The sequence below is a fragment of the Cynocephalus volans genome, chromosome 11 (assembly GCF_027409185.1).
Source record: "Cynocephalus volans isolate mCynVol1 chromosome 11, mCynVol1.pri, whole genome shotgun sequence".
Classification (NCBI taxonomy): domain Eukaryota; kingdom Metazoa; phylum Chordata; class Mammalia; order Dermoptera; family Cynocephalidae; genus Cynocephalus; species Cynocephalus volans.
In genome coordinates, this window is record NC_084470.1 from 38,132,278 (window position 1) to 38,155,018 (window position 22,741).

General features: G+C 37.5%; 1 protein-coding gene and 1 pseudogene across 2 annotated transcripts in view; both read right to left on the minus strand.

Annotated features, from left to right (window-relative positions):
- Window positions 1–339: 339 nt before the first annotated feature.
- On the minus strand, window positions 340–2,803 carry LOC134390057 (protein FAM91A1-like; annotated as a pseudogene).
- A 9,514-nt stretch (window positions 2,804–12,317) lies between these two features.
- Window positions 12,318–22,741, minus strand: part of NGLY1 (N-glycanase 1) — a 50,250-nt gene continuing 39,826 nt past the window's right edge. The window contains exons 10-12 of one of the 2 annotated variants that reach the window (XM_063114081.1): window positions 20,535–20,720; window positions 13,304–13,481; window positions 12,318–12,932 (exon numbers count right to left, since the gene is read on the minus strand). In XM_063114081.1, the coding sequence (XP_062970151.1) occupies window positions 12,757–12,932; window positions 13,304–13,481; window positions 20,535–20,720 (540 nt within the window). In that variant the 3' untranslated portion in view covers window positions 12,318–12,756. The remainder of the gene's footprint in view (window positions 12,933–13,303; window positions 13,482–20,534; window positions 20,721–22,741) is intronic. The other variant, XM_063114082.1, reaches the window with a different exon arrangement.

Here is a 22,741-nt window from a genome sequence, read left to right on the forward strand (position 1 = left end):
AGACAAAAAGGTCCAGAGCACTGGCCTTTGCTGCCAAAAGAAACAAACTCTTCCAGCAGTGGTGAATCACTACAGTTATTATCACACCCAAGAACCAGCACCTAGCCTGGTGTGTGGCCTGTAGTAGAGGCTTAACACATTTCTGTTGAATGAAGGACTGGCACAGGACAAAGAATTCGAGCTTTATTCTTTGAAGACATGGCCAGTGAAATATGAAAGTCAATTAACCTCTTAAATCCCAGAGTCTTCAATTATAAAATGAAATTAATGCTTATTTCATATCTTGCTGCTGTGGAGACTCAAAAACAAACATGGAAGTGTTCTGTTTGCTACAAAGCTCTACACAAATACCTTTTGGATTTTGGGGGGTTTTGTTACCTGGAATGAGTGAACAAAGTTAAGGACTTGTAGAGAGAGTTTTCTACTGGAATGTAAGAGGTTTTGAAGGCTCTCTTTTCTGCAAAGGCCATGTGTTGTAATTTTCCTGCAGACTTTCCAGTTTAGTTCGGAAGTAAACAGCGCAATTCCAAAGCACAGCTTGAGGAGAACCCAATCTGCTTCTGTTGTGGCACCAAAGTTTTGTTTTGTTGTCGAAACTATAGTTGCTTCCTCAATCACCATTTCGAATGACTCTGTACGCCCATTTACATCTGACCCAGAAGCTAAATCAGGTTCTCCTCTCATCAGAAGCATCACTGAGCTTTCCATTTGCAAGTTGGCTGGAAGCATTCATCATGGTGACATATCCACAGAAATGCTGCAAGTCCACTTTGTTCCTCAATATTTGCAATGCTTTTCGAACACCCATACTGACACAAATAAGCTCTCCTTGTAGTTCTGTTTCATCAAATGGAAATGGTATATGAAGTTTCTCTTATACCATGCAAATCATGTCCCTCAATTAAAACCACAGAATGTGTTAAAGCATCATTCAACATTGTGAGCCCATTTGCCATAGGAGCCACCCCAGAATCATGACCCCAAGATGTTATTAGTAATCGATCATAACCCAGGAATATATCTGGCAGTTTTCGAAGTCTTGTACCTTCGGACAGTAAGAGAGATGGTGGTCCTTGCCCAGTGATATGGTAAATGTACAGTTTAAACCAGACAGAACTGACTTCTGGGATAGCTGGTCCAATATGCTGAGGGGTGAAGCTGCTGACCAGTCGGATCGCATTGGTGAGAGAAGCCATGGAAACAAGCAGTGCGTAATTCTTGTTTAGAACTCAGCTAAAAGTTGCAGAGTCCAAACCAAAAAGGCTTTCACAGCGTGAGAGATCCAGAGGAAAACATAACTGGGCTGGTCTGGCTGTGCAGTTTGCACAACACAATCTTTATGATGATGCAAAAACAGTATTATATTTCTCAGAGTAAGTGCATGATCAAAATATCCCTGTGCTGCTCCTTCACCAGTGCTCTGAACCTTTTCTAGTTCTACAAGAAAGCTGTCCAGAGACTCATCTGAGAGTTTGCCTGCTTTGAACATTGTGACTGCATGACTTTTCAAGTTTGGTGAAAGATTTCCCATCATTAAAAAGGCAGTAAGAGTTGAGTCAAACAGGAATGCAATATGCTTTGTAGGTCCTGTAGACAAATTCAAACTGCTTAGACTGGCTGTGTCAGCTGGATCTTCTCGACTATTTCTATCAGTGTCGGCAGCTGACAAAGCTTTCCGCACAGGACTCCTACTTTCTCCACTATCCCATGATAAGAGCATCTTTTATGGATCTAAAGTTCTCTTTAATCTGTTTATAGATGGAATATTCTTCCATGATGAGCGAAGTTGATCCAAATTTATTACTTGTCCCTTCTTATGGGCAAAACCCAATCGGCAATACATTGAAACAGCATTCTTATCCAGGGATAAGTCTATCTCAAGGACATTTGTAAGCTCTGCACCATTAGCGTGCTCATCTATTGAAACAAATATCTTATAAAGTTCCAAAATAATAACCTTGCACTAAATTCATTACAGAACCTTCAAGAGGAGGAACTGCTATACAACTCTCATTGGATATTGGTGCATCCAGATAAATAAATCCTTTGTATATAAACTATGTGCTACACTGTAATCTAGTGATCCAGAGAGTTGAGGGCCTGAATGGATGATCTTATCAATAGTGCATTTCTCAGGCAAAGAGCATACCTTGATGTTATCTTCTGTGATATACCCCGTCTGCACCACCCACCATGCCTCTATGGCAATTTCCACTGGCTTTATTGGTAGAAGATCACTGGCCGTTTTCCTTATGAAAACTTTTTGACGATCTACACTGATTTGTAAGATCAATGTACTGGTTTCTTCCTATGCCAAGAAGCTTTAGACAGTCAGCAGCAGTAAAATTGGGCAATGAATCGTAACTTTTCTCACTGTTCATAATGTCCTACATAATCCCAGTGTAATATGAAAATGGTGTTATCCTCAGGACCTTCACTATAAATCCTATAAATGGTAAGGGTGCAGCATGAGATGATTCCCACTGTACTTCAGCAGTTCCTCGTAGTGTTTGCGTTCATCTTTCTTGACATGTTTAACTAAGTGATTTCTATATCGAAACTGATCGCGGATACTGTACAGGACAACCTGCTTTTTATATTCTCTCTGTGAGTTTCCAAGACTCTGTCTCACGTTGGCAACTTGTTCCAGGGGTAGTTTTGCTGGATGTGGAACTCCACGTCTATGTTCCTGATGCCAGGGCTGCGACCGAAATGACGCTTCCCACCTGCCCACCCTCAGCCTGTCAGGGGAGCCCGAGGGAGGCCCTGAACCTCCCATTGCAGGAGGCCCGGGCAGCCCCATGACCGGGGCTCCCAAAAGCTCAGCACGGCCCTGGCCACGGGGCACAGAGCAGCGGAAATGGGTGGCTGGGGCACCTTGGCAGCTCCGAGTTTCTTCCTAGTTTCGGCCCGCCGGAATCAGAATTTCATTCTTTTTTATGGCTTAGTATTACATTGTGTATAGATACCAAACTTTTCTTATCAAGTTGTCTGTTGATGGACATTTACTTTGGTTCCATATCTTGGCTGTTGTAAACAGAGCTGCGATAAACATGGGAGTGCAGGTATCCCTTCAACAGGATGATTTTCATTCCTTTGGGTATATACCCAGTAGTGAGATTGCTGGATCATATGGTAGTTCTATCTGTAGTTGTTTGAGAAACCTCTATACTGTTTTCTTTAAAAGCTGTACTATTTTACAGTTCCACCAACAGTGTAGAAGAGTTCCCTTTTCTCCACATCCTAGCCAGCATTTGTTATTCTCAGTCTTTTTGATAATAGCCAGTCTAGCTGGGGTGAAATGGTATCTCAATGTGTTTTTGATTTGCATTTCCCTGATGATTAGTGATGTTGAGCATTTTTTCACGTACCTGTTGGCCATTTGTATGGCCTTTGAAAAATGTCTATTCAGCTCCTCTGCCCATTTTTTAATTGTTTTTTTACTGTGTAGTTGTTTGAGTTCCTTGTATATTCTGGATATAAAGCCCCTTTCAGATGTACAGTTTGCAAATATGTCCTCCCATTCTGTAGGCTGTCTTTCACTCTGTTGATTATTTCCTTTGCTGTGCAAAAGATTTTTAGTTTGATATAATCCCATTTGTTAATTTTTTCTTTTGAGCTTTTGGGGTCTTATTCATAAAGTCTTTGTCCAGTTTTACATCCTGAAGTGTTTCCTCTCTCTATATATTTTTAGGAGTTTTATAGTTTCAGGTCTTATGCTTAAGTCTTTAACCCATTTTGAGTTGATTTTGGTATATGGTGAGAGGTATGGATCTAGTAAATCTATTCTTCTACACATGGATATCCAGTTTTCCCAGCACTATTTGCTGAAGAGGCTGTCCTTTCCCCAGTGTATGTTCTTGGTGCCTTTGTCAAACATCAGTTGGCTATAAGTACTGGGATTGATTTCTGGTTTCTCTATTCTGTTCCATTGGTCTGTTTTTATGCCAGTACCATGCAGTTTTGGTTACTATAGCTTTGTAGTATAGTTTGAAATCATCTAGTGTAATACCTCTGGGGTTTTTTGCTTAGGAATGTGGAACTTGAAAGTGCTGGCCCAGGGTACTTGGTTGTAGAAATTTCCAAGCAGCAGAGCATTAAGGAAGCTGCATGGCTACTTGCAACAGCCTACGCTGAGTTATGGCAGAAAAGGCAGGATGTAAAGCCAGAATGTTGACTTAAAAGGGAAGCATAGTGTAAAGATTTGGAAAATTTGCAGCCTGGCCATGTGGTAGAGAAGAAGGGAGCATTTTCAGGGGAAAAAATGTAATGATGTAGCTCAGCAACTATCTGCTAAGGAGATTAGTACATAAGAAAATGAATATCCAGAGGAGGAGGAAAAGGCCCTAAAGGCATTGCAGAAGTCTCTGGAGCCAATCCTTCCATTATAGGCCCACAAGCCTAAGGAGACAGGACAGTCTTGGGGAAGAGGTCCATGGCACCCTCATGGGTTTGCTTCCCAGGGCCACCTTGGTATGCTGGCCCCCACACCTGGCTGCTCCAGCCATTGCTAAATAGGTCCCAGGTGTGGCTGGACCCACAGCTTTGAAAAATACAAGCCAGAAGCCTTGGTAGTGTCCACATGGCATTAATCTAAGGATGTGTGGAAAAACCCAGGGACCCAGGAAGAGATATGTCACTGGGGTGGAGTCAATGCAGACAATCTTTGCTAGAGCAATGCTGAGCAAAAATGTGGGGTCAAGGCATGGAGTTGGAGGAAGGCAAACCCAGCTGCAGTTGGTAAAGAGCAGACCAAAAACACCATTTCCTTGTGGGTAGCCCACCATAGCCATTGCAATTGCCATGGCTGCAACAAAAGCAGCTAGTCACTATAGCAGAAGTCAAAGCTACCATGCAGATGGCATGCCAGACACTTGATTGCATTGAAACAAGAAGAGAGTCACCAGTGGAGACAAACCAAAAACAAAAACAAAACAAACAACAACAACAACAACAACAACAACAACAAAGAAGAGCTCCTCTTTTTCCACAAAGCACACTCCAGGGTAATAGAAGAAGCATCTGCCATATGAGAATAGTGGGGGACCTGAACACACCTCTCTCAGCACTGGACAGATCATCTAGGCAATAAATCAACAGAGAAACAGTTAATCTATCAGAAGGAGAAAACAAATCTATGGTTATTAGAGGGGTGAGGGGAGAGACTGGATAAGGGGCATAAAGAATAAGTATGATTTGTAATAATGAATATGCTAATTTTTTTAAAAAGGGGTTCCAGTCAAGATGGCAGAATAGAAGTTCCCCAGCATCACTCTCTCCCACAAATCTACCAATTTGCAACTATAAAAATGTAACAACAGCCAAGCTGGGGCCACTAGAGCTCAGGGGAAGAGGAGGAGAGACCTACAGAGTTCATGAAGGTGGGAGAAGCCATGATGAGAGAAAGTAAAAATTGCTTGGAGTGTTTCGGGCCACGGCCACTTTAAGGCTGGAGCTGCTGAGTGCATGGAGCAGGAAATGCCAGACGCTGCAGCTGTGCCCTTCAGATGGAGTTGCTTGGAGGCGGCAGGGGAGAAGAGGGCCTTGGTGGCACCCAGGACAGCAAGACCACTAACAGGGTTCCCGTGGACCCACACAGGAGCGAGGAGCCAGAACAACTGAAAAAAGGAGCCATTCAGAGGCAGTGAGTCATCGCAAGAGACTGGCACAAGGCCCCTCCCATGGGAAGTGTTTGGAGCATGGGTGGTGGGGGAGATGGGCCCACTGGGGGAACACTGGGACACAGCAAGGACAGCTGATTTGCCCCCCAATCAGCATAGGACCACTCAGAGGAGACTGGTCAGGAATACAGAATTGCATGGGGTGCAGTTTGATGAAAAGATTCATACCCAGATAGAGTTTCTTCGCAACCCAGGTGCCCTGGGTCTCTGGAGAGCCAGAAGTACCCTTAAGGTCAACCACACAGCTCAAGTACTGGTTCCCACAGGCAGTTCCCCCATTTTAGAAGCAAGCAAAGGACAAAAAATTAGTTCTGGCCCAGGCACATCACCAGTGCCTCAGGGCCCACCACAGGACCTGAGGCATGGAGCCGGGGACTGGACCCCACACCCACAAGTGCCTCGGGACTGCCTGGGGACCTGGAACTTGGATCCAGGGACCAGACCTCCCCCACAACGAGGCACAGCACTAGTGCCAAAGAGAATGCCAAAAACATTACCTCCACACCACAGCTATCACAGTAACCATGTCTGCTGTGAAAGTGGCTAGATATCACAACCACCATGCAGATGGTCCACCAGCCACTGGAGTGCATAGGCACAAGGAGAGTCACTGGCAGAGAACAAAGAAAATAAGAAAATGTCTCTCTCCAGAAAGCCCATTCCAGAGTGACAGAAGAAACATCTGCTCTATGATAATATTGGATGACCTGAACACACCTCTCAGCATTGGACAAATCATCTAGGCAACAAATCAACAGAGTAACCATTACTCTTTCATAGGGAGAGAAGAAATCTAGAGTTATCTTAGGTCGGGGGGGGGGGGAAGAGGGGGATAGGGACAAGGGGCATAAAGAATAAGTACAATTTATAACAATATATATACTAGTAATAGTGATTTGATCAACATATGTCAACATTGGATCCCCAAAATATGTGTAATCAATTACGAAAAAAAAAAAAAAGTGGGGTAAGAGTTGCAGCAGAAAGCCCACACCAGCGCCATGCTTAGTGCAGCTGTGACAGTGGGACTGCCATGGAGACCCCAGATTTGTACAACCCCAGTCTACGAGAGCTGGAGGATGGCCTTAGACAAGGAAAGCCATAGAAGCAGAGGACTTGGAGGCCCAACTCCCCTCCCCAGAGTGCAGAGGACGTTGAATATGATTTGCTAGCTTTAAGATTTGATGCCTGCCCTGGCGGTTTTCAGACTTGCTTAGGATTTGTTACTCTTTTCTTTTGGCCTGTTTCTCCCTTTTTGAATGGGAATATGTACTCTGTGTTTGTCCCACCATTGTATCTTGGAAGTAGATAACTTGTTTTGATTTTATAGATGGGACCTTCAGACTTTGGGCTTTTGAGTTGAAACAAGTTAGACTTTGGGGATGGAATGAATGTATCTAGATGTGAAAAGAACATGAGTTTTGGGGGGTCAGGGGTGGAATGCTGTAGATCGAATGCCCCCAAATTCATTGAGGCTTAATCCCCACTGTAACTGTTGAAGTGGGAAATCCTATTATGGTAATTGAAAGGTGGGGCCTTGAAGAGGTGATTAGATTTTAGAACCAAGCCCTAGTGAATCAATTAATAATGGTGGTCATGTGGGCTTTAAAAGGAGGGCAAGTGAGAGTCTCTCTCTCTGCTATGCTGCCAAGTGAGACCCGTGTGTCACTGTCACCACCACCAAGGCCTTCACCCAGATGTGTTCCCAGGACTTTGGACTTCCTAGCCTCCAAAACTGTAAGAATAAATTTTGTTTTCTTATAAATTACCCAGTTCCAGGTATTTTGTTATAGTAACAGAAATGATATAGCACTATCTCCATGACATATTAAAAAAGGGGAGGTGCAAAACAGTGTCTGTAATATAGTATAATGTCTATAGTGATGCAAAGGGGAGAAATGCTTTTTGCTAGTATTTTTGGAAAGAAAAAAGTAGGAGAATGTGAAACCCAAACTACTAAATATGGTTACCCGTGAGGGTGGGGTGAGTGGAAGAAGGGAACAGAGAAGAGAGAGAAAAGACAGAAGCAAGACTTCTCTGCACTTGCCTTGAAATACAGTTTTGACTTTGGAATTCTGTAAATGTTTTATATAAGAAAAAAAATAGAATTATATCATAAAAGGGAAAAAAGGAAATCCCTGACACAAGTGAACCTAAATTAATATTGAGCAGCGGGTTCTGAGGTCTGAGTCTTCAGTTTGTCTGCCTACTTGATGCCCCGGCACCCTATGGTGAAGCTGAGGGTTGGCATGCCACTTCCACCACTTATACTATTCTGCAGTCAGCCCTCCCAACCAAGGGGGGGCCTGGTAACAAATACCCTACATAATGAGTGAGAAAACCCACACCATTTACCTGTTACCAGCTTAGTCCTTAATCCTGAATATAATGAATCAAACATTAAAGGAAAATGAATAACATAAAAGAGAACTAAGATGAATAATGTGATATGATCCAGGAGAAAGCAGAGATCATTCAGTAATAAAAGAGATCTCTAGAAAAGTTTTAATTAGTAATTTCATTGAGATTGAGAAGATATTATAATCATCAAACAAGCACAAACTGATACGAAGAAAATCAATCATAAAGAGAGGGATACTAAACATGATTATCAAAACAAAGAATCTACCTGAAAGAATAGATAAAGGTATGGGTATGTGTATATGTGTGTATATATAAAATTTTATATATTAGAACGTACATTAATATATAAATATACAATAATGTACGTAATTTTCATATAAATATATACAAACAGAAAATTTAAATAGAAAACAAAAATGACTAATGAACATATAAAAACTGTTTAATCTCATAAGTAAACAAAGCAATATAAGTTAAAACTAGGTATTTTTCACCCTTCAGAATGGCAAAAATATTGCTATTTTAATCATCTAATGCTGCATAAGCAAACCAAAACGTGTTAAAAAATCATTTATGTCTCATGGTTTCTGGACATGCATAAGGAATTTGGCAGTGGTTTGGCTAGGCAGTTCCACCTTGGGGTGTCTCATTCTCATGAAGCTACAGTCTTTGAAGACTTGGTGGATCCATTTCCATGGCTGGCAAGTTGGTGCTGGCAGTTGGAGGGAGGCCTCAGTTCCTTTCCACAGACCTGCTTGAGTGACCTACTGGATAGCAACTGGTTTCTTCCAGTGTGAGCAATCTAAGAGAGCCAAGGCTATTTATGACCTAGCCTCAGAAATACCACATGGCCACTTTTACCATATTCTATTGGACACAGACCAGCTCTAGTTTAGTGTGGAAGGGACAATACAAAGCCATGCAAGCTAGGAGGTAAGAACCATTGGAGGCTGGGTAGTACAATTGCAACATTTAGTTTTGGCAAGAATGGGAGGAAATGGGTATTCTCAACCACTATTTCAGGGTGCATAAATTAGTGTACTCATTTAAAGGGTGATTTGACAGGAGCTAGTAAGATTTAAAATAGGACGTTCACTACAGCAGTGCTTGCAATAACAAAAAAGGTGGTGGTGGGGAACCTAAATATCTATCAATAAGAGAATGGATAAATAAATTATAGAATACTGTGGAGCAGTTAAAAAGAATGTTGCAGATCCATGACTGATAATGGAAAGATTTCTAGGATACATTGTTAAGAAAATAAGCAGACAGAGGATATACTTCAGTTTACATAAAAAGAAAAAAACAAACACACAAAAACTGAATTTTGGGGGTATATATATATATATATATATATATGTATGAATGTGAAAATCTACAGGAACCCTCTGGAAGGATACATAAAAATTTTGGCACTTACTTTGGAAACTAGAGTGTAGAGAGAGGAGGCAGCACTTTTACTTTACAATATTGTCGTTTGATTTTTTAACAAAAATGGCTTTAATAATTTAAACATCTAAAAACAGTATATAGCGAGCTTTGAGTGACAACCCACTGTGTCCTCTTATAGAAAATATAAGCTTTAGTGGTCAGACATTATGATACTTATGTTAGCTTTTCCGAGACCTTTTCTGGCTCACTAACGGATTTCCAGTCAGTGCTCCAATTGCGTTGATCTCAGAGCAAGTCTTTGGAAGGAGACAAGAGCAAATTCCCAGCTTCTGAGACTGTTTTCACTTGTGGTGGTGGTGGTTAATAGGAAAGAAATGTTAGACATACAGGCATTAAAATACTGCCTCCCACTTAGCCTCTCAGTTTCATCATCTATAAAATGGGGATAAGATACACTACCTACTATCCAATGCCACTGTGACCAAATGAAACACTGAAAGTAACTGGCACTTAGAAACTCCAAAAGTAGCCTCTATTAGTTTAAGTCCATTCTAAATTTCTTATCAGAAATTAAGCTCTGTTTTGGCCAATATAGAAGATGTAACTAAATATACGCTAAGTGGGATAAAACCAATCATAATTTGTATTGGTTTACTCTTATTCTCCCCCGAAGAGTATTTAAGGAACGTATGCCACCTGGCTCAGAGCTGTTAGCTTATGAGAGTGTATATGCTTGGACTATAAAATCAAAACACTGCATATTGTGTTGAGGAGAAAAACATCTTTAGAAAAGCTTAACTATAGTTAGAAAAAAAAAATTGGTTCTAACACCAATTGTAATACCTTCTCAACTTGAACATTCCTATGTCTATATTCATGAGACACCTACGAAAACAGCAACCCACACACAGGTCTATGGTTCTATAACTTTGCAACTTGCTAGAAGGAAAGACTGAGATGTATAAATGAATCTTGCCTACATCACTGATTCATTGAGTTGTCTGGACAGGTCACAGCTTCTTCAGGCTTGAGTTTTCCACAGTGAAAAGTGAGAAATCTGGGTTAAATTATCCCTAATTACCTTTCCTACATCAAAAGTCCATGACAAAATGTTCTCTAGTCCTCCCTTAATCAGAGGCACTTCTTTTGCCTGCAAATAGGTCAAAGCATCAGATGCATTTCTTGTTCACCCTGAGAATGTGATTTCCAGCAAAGGATTTTTTTTTTTTTTAAAAACAACTGCAACAAAAAGCAGACTATGGAATTCATCATGATGGAATCTGACCTGAAAGCAGAGCATAAATCCTTTCTAAACAATGAGTGACGGCAGTACAAAGCTAATCAATCAGAATCATGATTCTAGAACTTGGTGCAGTTATTTCCTCAGTGCTTTAGCATTCATTCTTTAGCCACAGCAGATTAGGTGCTTTTAAATGAGGATTCTAAATGATTACTAAATAAACTATTAGATACACTGATATCTTAATTCCTCTATATTAGTTGGTTTATTATTATATTATTGGTTTATTGAGGGGTTTGTATTATCAGACATTCTTGACAAGTTACTTTTGCCTTAAGAGTTTACTGTCACTTAAATTTTTTTTGGCATTTAAAAATTTTTTGTTATTGAAACATCATTGTACGTATATGTGTGTACAGCACTGAAGATCAGTACACTGCCACTTAATTTTAAACATTGTCAAGAATTGTTTTGTCTTATACTGTACTGTTTCCAAATTTTTCTGTATAATAAAATATCTATTAACACATATTGGGTATGCTTGGGGTTGAAACTCTCATGGCATATATTTAAGAAAAGCATGCAAACTACCTTTTCTCTTTGCCAATTCAATTCTATAAAACAAACATAAGGCATTTGAAACTCTAATCATTTTTCCGCTTAAAGCTACAGTAAAAATTAGAATGTATTCCAAGATAAAGTCCATTCAGTTGAGTTCCTACATTTCTATTACCATCTTTATAAAACTGCTTATAGATCTGTAGGTTTTCTCATGAGGGTTAACAGGGTTAGTCCACATGATCATCAAAATACTCACTGTGCCAATACCAGACACTGCAAGACAGGTAAGTGTCAAGTCTCCAATTTTAAGTACGTGACCACTATAGGCTGCTATGATTAACTCAGAATTTGATAGTTTCAGAAAACTTTCTAATATTCAGGACATATTAATAATAACTGCAGATGCATAAACTTCTTCTTTTGAAATATAACTTTTTAGCAGAAAGTGATTCACAACGGAGTTTGACTGCAATTAAAAAGCAAATATAAAATATTACAAATTTTATGACACATATAATGTTCTAAAGAGCTGCACAGAGTAAGAATCTCTAAGCATGTCCTTTTCTTGCATAGAGTTGAGAACTCACTTTGCAGAATATCACAAAGGAATTTGGAGGTTTGGGGCTATGTCTTTTTCACCACTGCTTCCTCTACAGTGCACATAAATATTTAATAAATGTTCATCAAAATTAATTGAAGAGGTTATATGGAACACTCACAAAAAAACTCTTGATACAGTATATAAGTACTGTATAATACAGTTGCATAGTTTCAAAGTCAAGAATATTTTATTCAATGAGGTAGATAAAAATACAACTCAAACAAAGCATTTTCAAGTGTCCACATACTATGGTATTTACAATGTATCTTTGAATTTATGCTGTTGATATTAAATGTTTTCATAACTCATGTCTATTCAAGTGGTTTTCAATGTTTAGCATACTTAGCAAAAATTTTTATTTAGTCAAAGTAACCACTAAAAAGATATAAGGCAAAATAATTCATTTTATTTCTTAAATGCCTACATATTTACAATCATAAAAATTTTCATGCATTATATAACTTAGGAGATCTATACTTTCACATTTATTAAAAATTAAAAATCTTAGGAAAATCAAGTCCAACCACTTATGAGGAAATTAATGGCTGATCAGAAAATGTCAAATTACTATTCTGAGTCCAAGATTTTATTATAATCATAAATAGCATTTAATCACGAATATTATCATTTTACTTTTAAAACTGTACATACAGTTTTTAGATTAAAATCTCATAGTGAGGCAACAAGACTTTATTTCAAATTATAGTCACATATGGAAGAGAATTTTTAACTCAAGATTTCATTATGGTTCACAGTATAAAGATTATTTTCATAAGGGTTACATGATGGATAGTCAGCAAAAGAAATATGCTAGCAGAGGATATAAACTGCCAACTAAGCATGCACTGAACCAACAGACTATTTTAGATCATGGTAAGTCCTTGATTATTGCCAGCTTTTCTATAATGTTCCAGTTCTCAAAGGTCACTAAATTTTATAATTATCTCCAAACAATTTTCTTCATGGTCATTTAAGCTTTGTCTAAACAGCTGGGTATGTTGCCAAGCAACATTGCCATCTCCTCTGCTTAATTCTGCTTCCAAAATAACTTCAGTGGCACCAGAAAAATCATGATAGGAGCGAAGATTTTTATCTGTTGGAGGAAAAAAAAATTAACACTTTGCTTTTGGTAATTTAAAGAGCATAGAGAAATTGTTTTGAAATGCATTTTATGTAGGTTGACTTCTAGGTTAAAATCAACCCTTAAAAAATAAATTATTCTTTATGAAGAAATGCATCCTTTGAAACAAAAAGAATGATTTTTCTCCTTAGATTTCACAACAAAAAGCAACTACCTTTCTATTACATTGGGGTTACACAGGTTTTTATTTTTTAAGTTTTTTAGTACAGTAGAATGAATAACTCTTGGATGTAAGAAAGTCAGAGCTCTGTCTAAAATAAGTACAATTAGCCTCTAGAGTTGTAAATATATACTTCATGATTAATTCTCCAGTCAATACTTACCACCTGTCAGGTCTACTTGAGCTGTATCAGATCGCAATTTCCACTGTATTATGCCAGTCTGAAAGGTTTGACTACTTGTTCTAATTGAAATGGTATCTACTTTTATGCCAACTGACCCACAATCAAACTTCCAGGAAATATAAGCAGAAGATGATCCTTCCTTTCGGGCTAAATACACCTTTAAAGTAGAGGGGGAGGAAAGGACTTGTTAAGAATAATCAAATATGTAGAAAACAAACAGTGAAAAATCATTGTCACAGTGTACTGTGTACAAATGGTTATTAAAAAAACTAATTTTTCCCCACTGAAAAGATTCTTACTTTTCATTTTGTCAGCTTTTTCCTTTAGCATCTTTTGCTCTGGAAGAAAAGTATTTGAATGCAGATACCCCAGTAAGTACAGCTCTAAAGGACTGCATGCTAACCAAATTTTGGCAAATCTATTAAGAAGTTCAACTATTTAAAATTAATTCCGATGAATCCTGCTGAAAAGGAAGAATCCTTTTAAATGTTGCTCCTAATTTCTCTTCTTGTGTAGGTCTGGATTTTCATATAAGCTTTCCTAGAGTGAGATGGGCCATAGCTTCTAAATCAAGAAAATACCTCAGCCACTGCTAACGAATGGTTTAAAAGGTAGTATCCATGCCCATCTTTCTAACAGAATGCACCCTGTTCCTTCATCATCAAAGCCTCTTCCACTTTAAATGAATACTGTTTAAGGCATCTAAGTTCATTGGCTGCTTTCAGCTCACCCCTCTCATAGTATCATCTACATCATCAAGGTGTTAACATGAGAACTGACATCCACAGCCTTGGTCTTTCACAGGTAACTCCATTCACCCAGGCTCAAACTCCTGACTGACCCTTCAATCATTTATCCCTTATGTCTAAATTCCCACAAAAATCTGTGTATTTCTTTGAAATAGGTCTTGAAAGAAAACCCTTTTTCTCATTTAAACTGTATTTACCACTACAGTTAGGACTTTGTACTCATCTTACTGCGACTACCTAATACTGCTCAGTTCAAATGGCTCTGATCAGCTTAATGTTTTTAAAATCCCACTTTCCTCATGTCATCTGCCTGTTCTAGAACATACAGCAAGTATCAAGGTTCTCCAAAATTTCACCCTGCCTTGAACTGCCAATACTCCCTTCCTAAAATATAACTTTTATTTCATGTATACTTGTTTGATCTAACCTAACCAAATCATAAGATCTCTGGGGGCACAGGTTCTGAATTCATAAAAGGGTTTAATAAATGTTAAGTATTTATTAAGTATTAAAAATATGCATACAAACATATATTCAAGTTAGGTTTGATTCTTTTAGAAACATCTAACCCACACTCTTTAGCTCAGGGGCAAATAGTGGAAAGTACCATATAAAACACATCATCCATGAAAATATCCTTACTACATATACTATTCTAAATTCTAGCCTTTACTCAACAAGAAAAAAATCAATCACTGTTAGCATTCTATGTCACCTCTCCCCCAGGGTGACAGAGATGCAAAGGATTACTTGAAGCTCATTTCTTCTGAGCAGTGAGAAGCCCCAAAGGGGTTAATTTCCACAAACCCTCAAGAGAGAGGCATTCCTCGGAAAATTAACACTGAACTGGGGTCTTCTCTCAGTATTTATACTCCAGGCCAGAAAGTTACAGAAAAGGAACATAGGTGGTTACAAAAAGAACAGTAAGATAATTGTCATGGCAACAATCATTAGGTTTAGCTGCACCAAGGACATCTGCCCTTGGAGCCAGCAATTTTGCTGTGTTACAATTCTTTACCTACAACAGAGACTTTAGCCCAGGGAAAGTTTTTTGTCTTTCACAAGCTTAACATTTCTACATGTAATTTTTAAAAGTTAGGCTATACCTGAAACTACAGTGCCTTGGAAACTAGGCCCTGTGAAATACATTTGCTTTATAAATGTTAGTATCCTCCACAATTCTAGTCACCATTTATTTGACAACTTATAAGCTATTTTTCTTCCAGATTCGATATGCCTGTTAATTTAATTTGAAAGTTTTTAGAATCAGTGATTTAGAGTCTGTATAACAACTGAACAATCATTCTCAAAGGAAAATGATCTTGAGCTCCTTAGACTAGATATGTACAGCCAACTGTTGTTTGTAGTTGACATCCTGCATGTGTGAAACTGTCAATTGCTCCACTTAAATTCAGGGCAACTTCACTATAACATCTTCTGATGCACGCATCCTACTGCATGCTCCTCTTGCAGCTGTTTGTAAGGAGAACCTGGGGCTCAGGATTGTACCAGTGTTTCCTGGGAGTCATTAGTTTCACTTATCCTAAGCTACTGGGCATGTAGGGATTCTCCATAGCTCAATTACTCCTTCAAAGGAATGGCTAGTATAAAGCGGGTTGTCTGGGAAAGATGAGACAGGGGTTACTGGAAGTCAGTTGGAAGAAACTAAAAGACTTGGGGAAAGTAATCTTAGGAAAAAAACAGATACATTCAAATTTATGTCTCAAAATGTACTTCTATGTCTTGTATATTTTCAGAGCTCAGTAGTTTCAAATGTCCCCCAAAAGTGTTGGTATAAAATACAATAGGATGAAGTTAGGTTAATTTTAAATTTCTAGCTTACTCCAAGAATTGCCTTAATTATACCATGTGGGTGGGTCAGAACTGGGGTTTTAACTGTAATAGATGGTTTATAATAGCTATTGAATACACATGAGAGAACTGCATGTTTCAAGATTTAAAATTTTCAGTTCTAAAGCCATCAGCTTTTAAGACCTTAGAAAGTTAAAGGATAAGGTAGAATTCATGATTGAATTCTTAAATGCTTAAATAAATATTCAAACATATTATGAGCAAATAAAAGGTCCCATGCTAAACAGTCCATGGAAATAAAACGGACACCATTTAAACTGAAAACTCATATTATCTTTTTCACACAAAATATTCTGTCCATAGCATTTTAACCAACTCAAAGAATCATTTTTAGAGATGTTAAGAAGTTATAAGAATACTCATATTTATACTCAATTTGATAATTTGAAATGCACCAAAACAACAGGATTTAGACAAAAATCTCCAGTTGTGGTCCTGTCTATGTTATAGTACCAACAGAACCAGTAATTATCATCTATTTAGGAGGAAAACAAATATTTTCTAAGTTCTCAAATATTTACTTGTTTAGTTTAGAGAGAAAAAAATTATAACTGTTGATTGTTCCTAACTTCCTGAGTAATCTGGTACACAAATTTTTGCCTGTTGGCTTTTAAAATTCCTAGGCTTAATCTACTAGGTGCAGTTTTACATGCTCAGTTTTGCAAATTGTGGGTCTAATAAGAGTTGAATATTGCTATGCTACATTAGCAGGAGTGCTAGTAAAATCAGAAATCACGGAGTTTTTCTCCTGTAGACTAAATTCTATATAACACCCCACTTCACTCCCACCAATGACGCACCTTTATCCCTTTTTGGCATCTGTAAGCACACACAGGCATATACAACTTGTGAGTGAGAACAAGACCAGTGTGTCTATGGGTTAAGGTCTAAGCTGTGCTACTCACAATGTATACAAGTAGAACCTGTCCTTTGAACTGTGGCTGTAACCACTACTTTCAGTACTGAGAACAATTTGCATGTTGGCTTCTTTATGTATTTTACATTTTACAGAACATCTTTGCTTAAAGATTTTTTGATTACTACATGTCAGGCTGCTATAGTTTCCTAGAAGTTAGGTTTGTGTTGCATGCACTGTTTGAAGCTTTCCTTTAGTATGCTTTAAAAATTATTATTCTGCTTAGGCTGCTAAGATTCACTCTAATGACGTTCACCATACAGCAGACACCCTGCATTCAGTCATTCCTACAGATATCCAGCACAGCAGCTGTATTTTAGGGAATTTTAGTTCGATGCTAGTAAACTGGTATTGTTCATGAATCTTATTTTTGGTTATTCCATTTTATCACTGAAATCAAACATGAATCCACTGTCAGTTCCTACTGTATTTAAATCTTTCTGTGGTATACTTCTGATTTATTCTATTTGTAACCTCTGGAATTACCTCTGGAACATCAGTGTGATCATGTCCTTCCCCTGCCTGAACCTTTTCATGGTTTCCTACTACATAATTGCAAAGTAATCAAAATGCCTGATGCCTGAGAACTGTTGACCTGTCTGGTCTCATTTCCCACTATTCTCCTCTGTATTCCCTACTAAATATACTTGCTCTTCCCTGAATATACTAGATGTTTCTCACTTCAGTGCTTTTGCACTATTTCTCATGACCCCAAACACCCTCCCCCCTTCCCATCCTGTCTCATACTGAGAAACTCTCCCTCTTCTTCCTCTTTCAAAAGCCCACTCAGATATCGCTATTTCTGCAAGTCCTTCTCTGACTCAGTTAGTGGCTCTTCCTTCCGTCTTCTCTCCCTCAGTATCACATACAGATCCATGGTCTTCTAGCACTTGCCCCATTAATCTAAACAGCTGGCCCACATGTGCCTGTCTCCTACACTAGTCAATGTGCATCCTGAGGCTTGCCTCTTAATTCACCATTATATCCTGAGTGCCAAGCACAACGTCTGACAAAGTGTATGTTTGCTGAGTGACTAAATGGTTTCTTGACATAATGCCATGCACAAAAAAAAGTGTTAAAATGATTCTAGTGACAGAGAGAGTGATAAATGGAAAAATTTCTAAGACATCCAAGAGACACTCTGAACAAAGCAGAGTATTATAGAGCTCTACATAGCCCTAGGGTGGTGCAGAATTTATGCTACACACATTCAATCATTCTTTCTTATATTCAACCATCTTTACTAAACACTTATGTATTGAGAACTATGCTATATATATGAATACTGACAGTACCAAAGTGAGCAGAAAAAGACAAGATCTCTATCTGAGGAACATTTACAATCCAGTGGAAAAAAGACAAATAATCTATTCTCACGTATATTTGTTTAATAAACATCATAATGGAGAGGTAAATGGTGTAATGAATCTATATAAAGGGGGAAATGGAACCACTTAGCTGGGACTGCAGGGAGTGAGGCTTGAGCCAAGTTCTGAGAATAAGAATAAGTTCATCTTAATCTTCTTCATTTAATACTAAATATTGTAGCTAGAAGATTCTTTCAACTTTAAAAAAATGGTCACCTTCAGAAAAGTATATCAAGGCATAAACTTTTCTTGAATATGGGTCTGTTTTCTATTTAATGGCCTTTGCATCTCATTTACATTATTTAAATCTTTCTCATACAACACATACTTTCTGGCCACAATGTTCTATTTAGAGATCTCGAAATATGTACTCCATTGCCTTTTTCCTGCTGTTTCCTTGCCTGATGAACACCTACTCGTACTTCAGCGTCCAGCTCAAATGCTGCCTGCTCTGTGGAGCTTTGCCCAACTCCCACAGCCAGAGCTAATTATTCCCACCTTGGTGTTCCCATAGCAATGTGTTGATATCCTTATTATAGCACTCTGTGTCGTGATTAAGATGGCTGTTTATGCTTCTCCTGTTAGATAGTGAGGGCACGAACAATATCTTCATCTTTTTATCCATGTAGCTGAGAACAATTCCTGGTACTACAGGCACTCATTAAATGTTTGCTGATGAACAAGTGAGTGTATAAGACAAAGAAGAAATATGCCATAGAGTAGCCCTGTTTCTCAGCACATCACAACTTCTGTGACACATCTATTTTTTTCTCCATCATTACTTTCTCTAGTATACTTTCTTCAGTTCAGCAAGCATAGACTAGTCCTTGGATAAATAACACTTCTATCCTGCCTTCCGTTCAGAGAAATTTTTAGGCAGATGTTCATCCTCTCTCTCAACTATATAATAAATTACATATATATATATATATATCTGAAATTTAAAATTTTATCTTTTAAACACTTTTTTAGCTAAAAAAAGAAAATACCAAAATTTACGATTTTAATCATTCTATAAGTTATTTTTGGGTTAATACAAAAAGATCCCCACTTTTATTATTAGGTTATGTGACTTAAACTGAATATTTATATGTTAAGCGCTGGATCTTTGGAACAAAAAATTTGGAACAAAACTTAAGATTGAAAAAAAAAAAAAGAAAGTAGACACCTTATCTCTGTATGTCTTTTGTACTCTGATTAATGCCTAGTACAGTGATAGCATATAGTAGATCCTCATAAAGACTAGCAGTTGTTCATCCGTGACTCACTTTTTAAATCTATCCAATATGTCTTACAAGAGAACAACTTCCCTTCCCACTCAAATATCTTGGCAAGTTAACTTTAAAATCTCCCTAAAGTTATTAACTCCTATGAAAATCTATCAATAACATAGTCAGATCTATTGAGGTCATGTGGTTAAGTTCTGAGTTAATTTTCGGTGTATTTCTAAGAGGCCTGTTTAAAAGCAAAGCCTCTTACTTTTTACTGATAGCATGTGAAAATCTACAACTTCGTATACTTGAATTACTACGGTCCTAGCCTCTATCTATCTATCCATTTATTTATGACACGGAGAAGAAATAACCAATATTGCTGCTCAATCATCCACGTTCTTATGAAATGAAAGCTATTTATTTATGACACAGGAAGAAATAATCAATATTGCTGCTCAATCATCCACATTCTTAAAAAATGAAAGCTTGTTAGATGGTTAACTTCTTAGGACTCTGGACTAAATCTATTATACTCCCAAACAGCCTGCACTTAGTAGGCAATCAATACATATCTGTGAAGAAATTAAATAGCAATATATTTTATACTCATATTCATGCAAATAACAGTCACATGGATTGGTTATACACTGGACTGTTTTTCCCCATGAAAGAATTAAACTCAGCCTTTTTGATGAAAACAGATACTTCCTCGATATAAATGCAAAAATTTTTTTTTTTTTTTTTTTTAAAAGATGACCGGTAAGGGGATCTCAACCCTTGGCTTGGTGTTGTCAGCACCACGCTCAGCCAGTGAGCAAACCGGCCATCCCTATATAGGATCCGAACCCGTGGCCTTGGTGTTATCAGCACCGCACTCTACCGAGTGAGCCACGGGCCAGCCCTTAAATGCAAAAATTTCTAATGAATTTTTGATTACATACTGGAAATAAAATTTTCTTTTCCAGGTTAAAGGAATACTAAAAATAATATTGATATATCAGTTTTCATATTATGCACAATTGAAAAATGAAGCCAATCTATATTTATTTAAACAATGACAAAAGTTTTAAACAGTTTCATGCATTAAGTTACCATGTTCCAATCTGTTTCAACTTTTCTGAATATGGATTCCATTTTCCACACACCATTCTCCCATCCAGAAATGGTTTGATTACTATTTGACACTCGGACATAATGATCTTTCACAATATTATAATAAAGGTGGAGCTGTTTAGAAATCTTCTCATTTTCAGAGGGGATGAACAGGGTTTCTTTTTTCTTAAAAAGAAAGCAGAATTAGTTTTTCAGCATTATGGAAGATGTTACAAAAAAAGAACTACTATGTATAGTGATAAGAGACTCACCCAATTGGAAAGAAAAAACTGGTGCCATTGGAAAAATTTGGAAAATATTTTATAGGTTAAAAATAATCAGTATGATGCTAATATAGCAACAAAGATTACTAGAGAAAAAATAAGTTTGAGCTCTGACTTATACTTTTGTGATTTTTATATTCAACTTGAATTCATTCATTCTTCATTTCCACTCCACAACCATTACTTACTTGGACTATTGCAATAGTCTCCTAAAGTTGACTCCAAGCTTTCAACACTTACCTTTCCGTCCATTATCCATATAGCAATGAAAGTGATTTTTTAAAAAATGTAAACTGGGATGTGACTTTCCGGCTTAACTCACTTTACTACTTCTCACTGTACTTAAGCTCCAAACTCTTTATCAAGGCTAATAGGGCCCTATAAGATCTGTCCCCTGCCTACTTCTCCAAACAGATCTCATGTTACTCTTTCATTTCATCTCTCTGTTCCCACTGTATTACTTCTTTTTAGTTCTTGAAAAAGGTCCACCTGTTCCTACCTCAGGGCCTTGACGCATGCTGCTCCCTCTGTCTAGAATGCTATTCCTTCTATACTTCATATACTCATATTTGATTCCTTCTCATCGTTCAGGTAATAACCTAAAGCCATTCCATCAGAATGTTCTTTCTGATACCCTAAGCTAGGAGAGTACCTGTGAGGTATAGCTTAAAACAGTCTTTGGCATGTATGAAATTACTTCAAAAGCTCATATTTTATCTTAAAATTCCAGGCAATTATTACATTCTAGTCCAAAATAAATCCATGTTTGTTTTAACATAAAATAATGCCTACTTCCTAAAATTACTAAATGAATCTAAAGTTTGAAACAGATGACATATATTTCTTGTGTCTTTAGGTGCCACTGACACAACAGACTCCCCTCCTTAGACATAGACATAGTAGCATTTTGGGTCAGGTAATTCTTTGTAGTGGGGACTGTTCTGTGCAGTGCATGATGTTCAGCAGTATCCTAGGCCTCTAACTACTAGGTGCCAGAGGCATGCCCTCTTCCAGTTGTGACAACCAAAATGTCTCCAGACATTGTCAAATGTCCCCTGGAAGGCAAAATCATCCATTGCTGAGAACCACTGTTCTAGTTTGTGTCAACATCTTAAGATAGTATTTACTAATCAATCAGGATAAAAGCAATATTTTTTATTAAACATTGGGTATTAAAAACTAGGTATTAAAAAATATAAAACCTTGAAATGTACAAGAATAAATGAGCAGAATATAAAACATCTTAGAGACAGGAAGAGAAAATACTGATACATATCACTGGCAGTATTTTAAAATAGTCACATTAAATGTATGAACGAGAAGATAATTCTCTAATAGAACCTATGAATACTGCTTCCAAAAAGATAACGTAAAAAAAGCAATTTATTATTTTTAGAAATTGATTTTACAATTATTAATTAGTATACTACTTTGCAACAAGCATTTAACAGCATTTCCCAATTCTTCTCTTCTTTATCAAAGATATTTCAAAGTGCTGAAATAAACAAAACAGAAATAAAATGTAAAAGCATTATCTATTATTTTGTAAAGGATAACTAATTACCAAAGGGAAAATAAAAATGCATACATAGGTATATTATATAGATATGCTATAACACAGCATGTATGCAACTGAACAAAGCAATCTGGAGTAAGAATATTAATATTTCATAGAATGTTTCTACTCTAAGATTAAAACTTTTCTTTCTAGAAATGATACCACCAATGTTTCCTTCTTTTGCCAACTGACTGAAAGATGCAGTTCCACAATTTTTTAGGATTAGCAGTTTTCTATTTACTTTTAAAACAAACATCCGTTTCTAAAGGGGAAAAAGATTTCTTTTTAAATCCATGGACCTAAAATGGTCCCCAGCAATTGAGGAGTTAAGGAAAAACCATCTGGTTATATGATCCAATTCATAT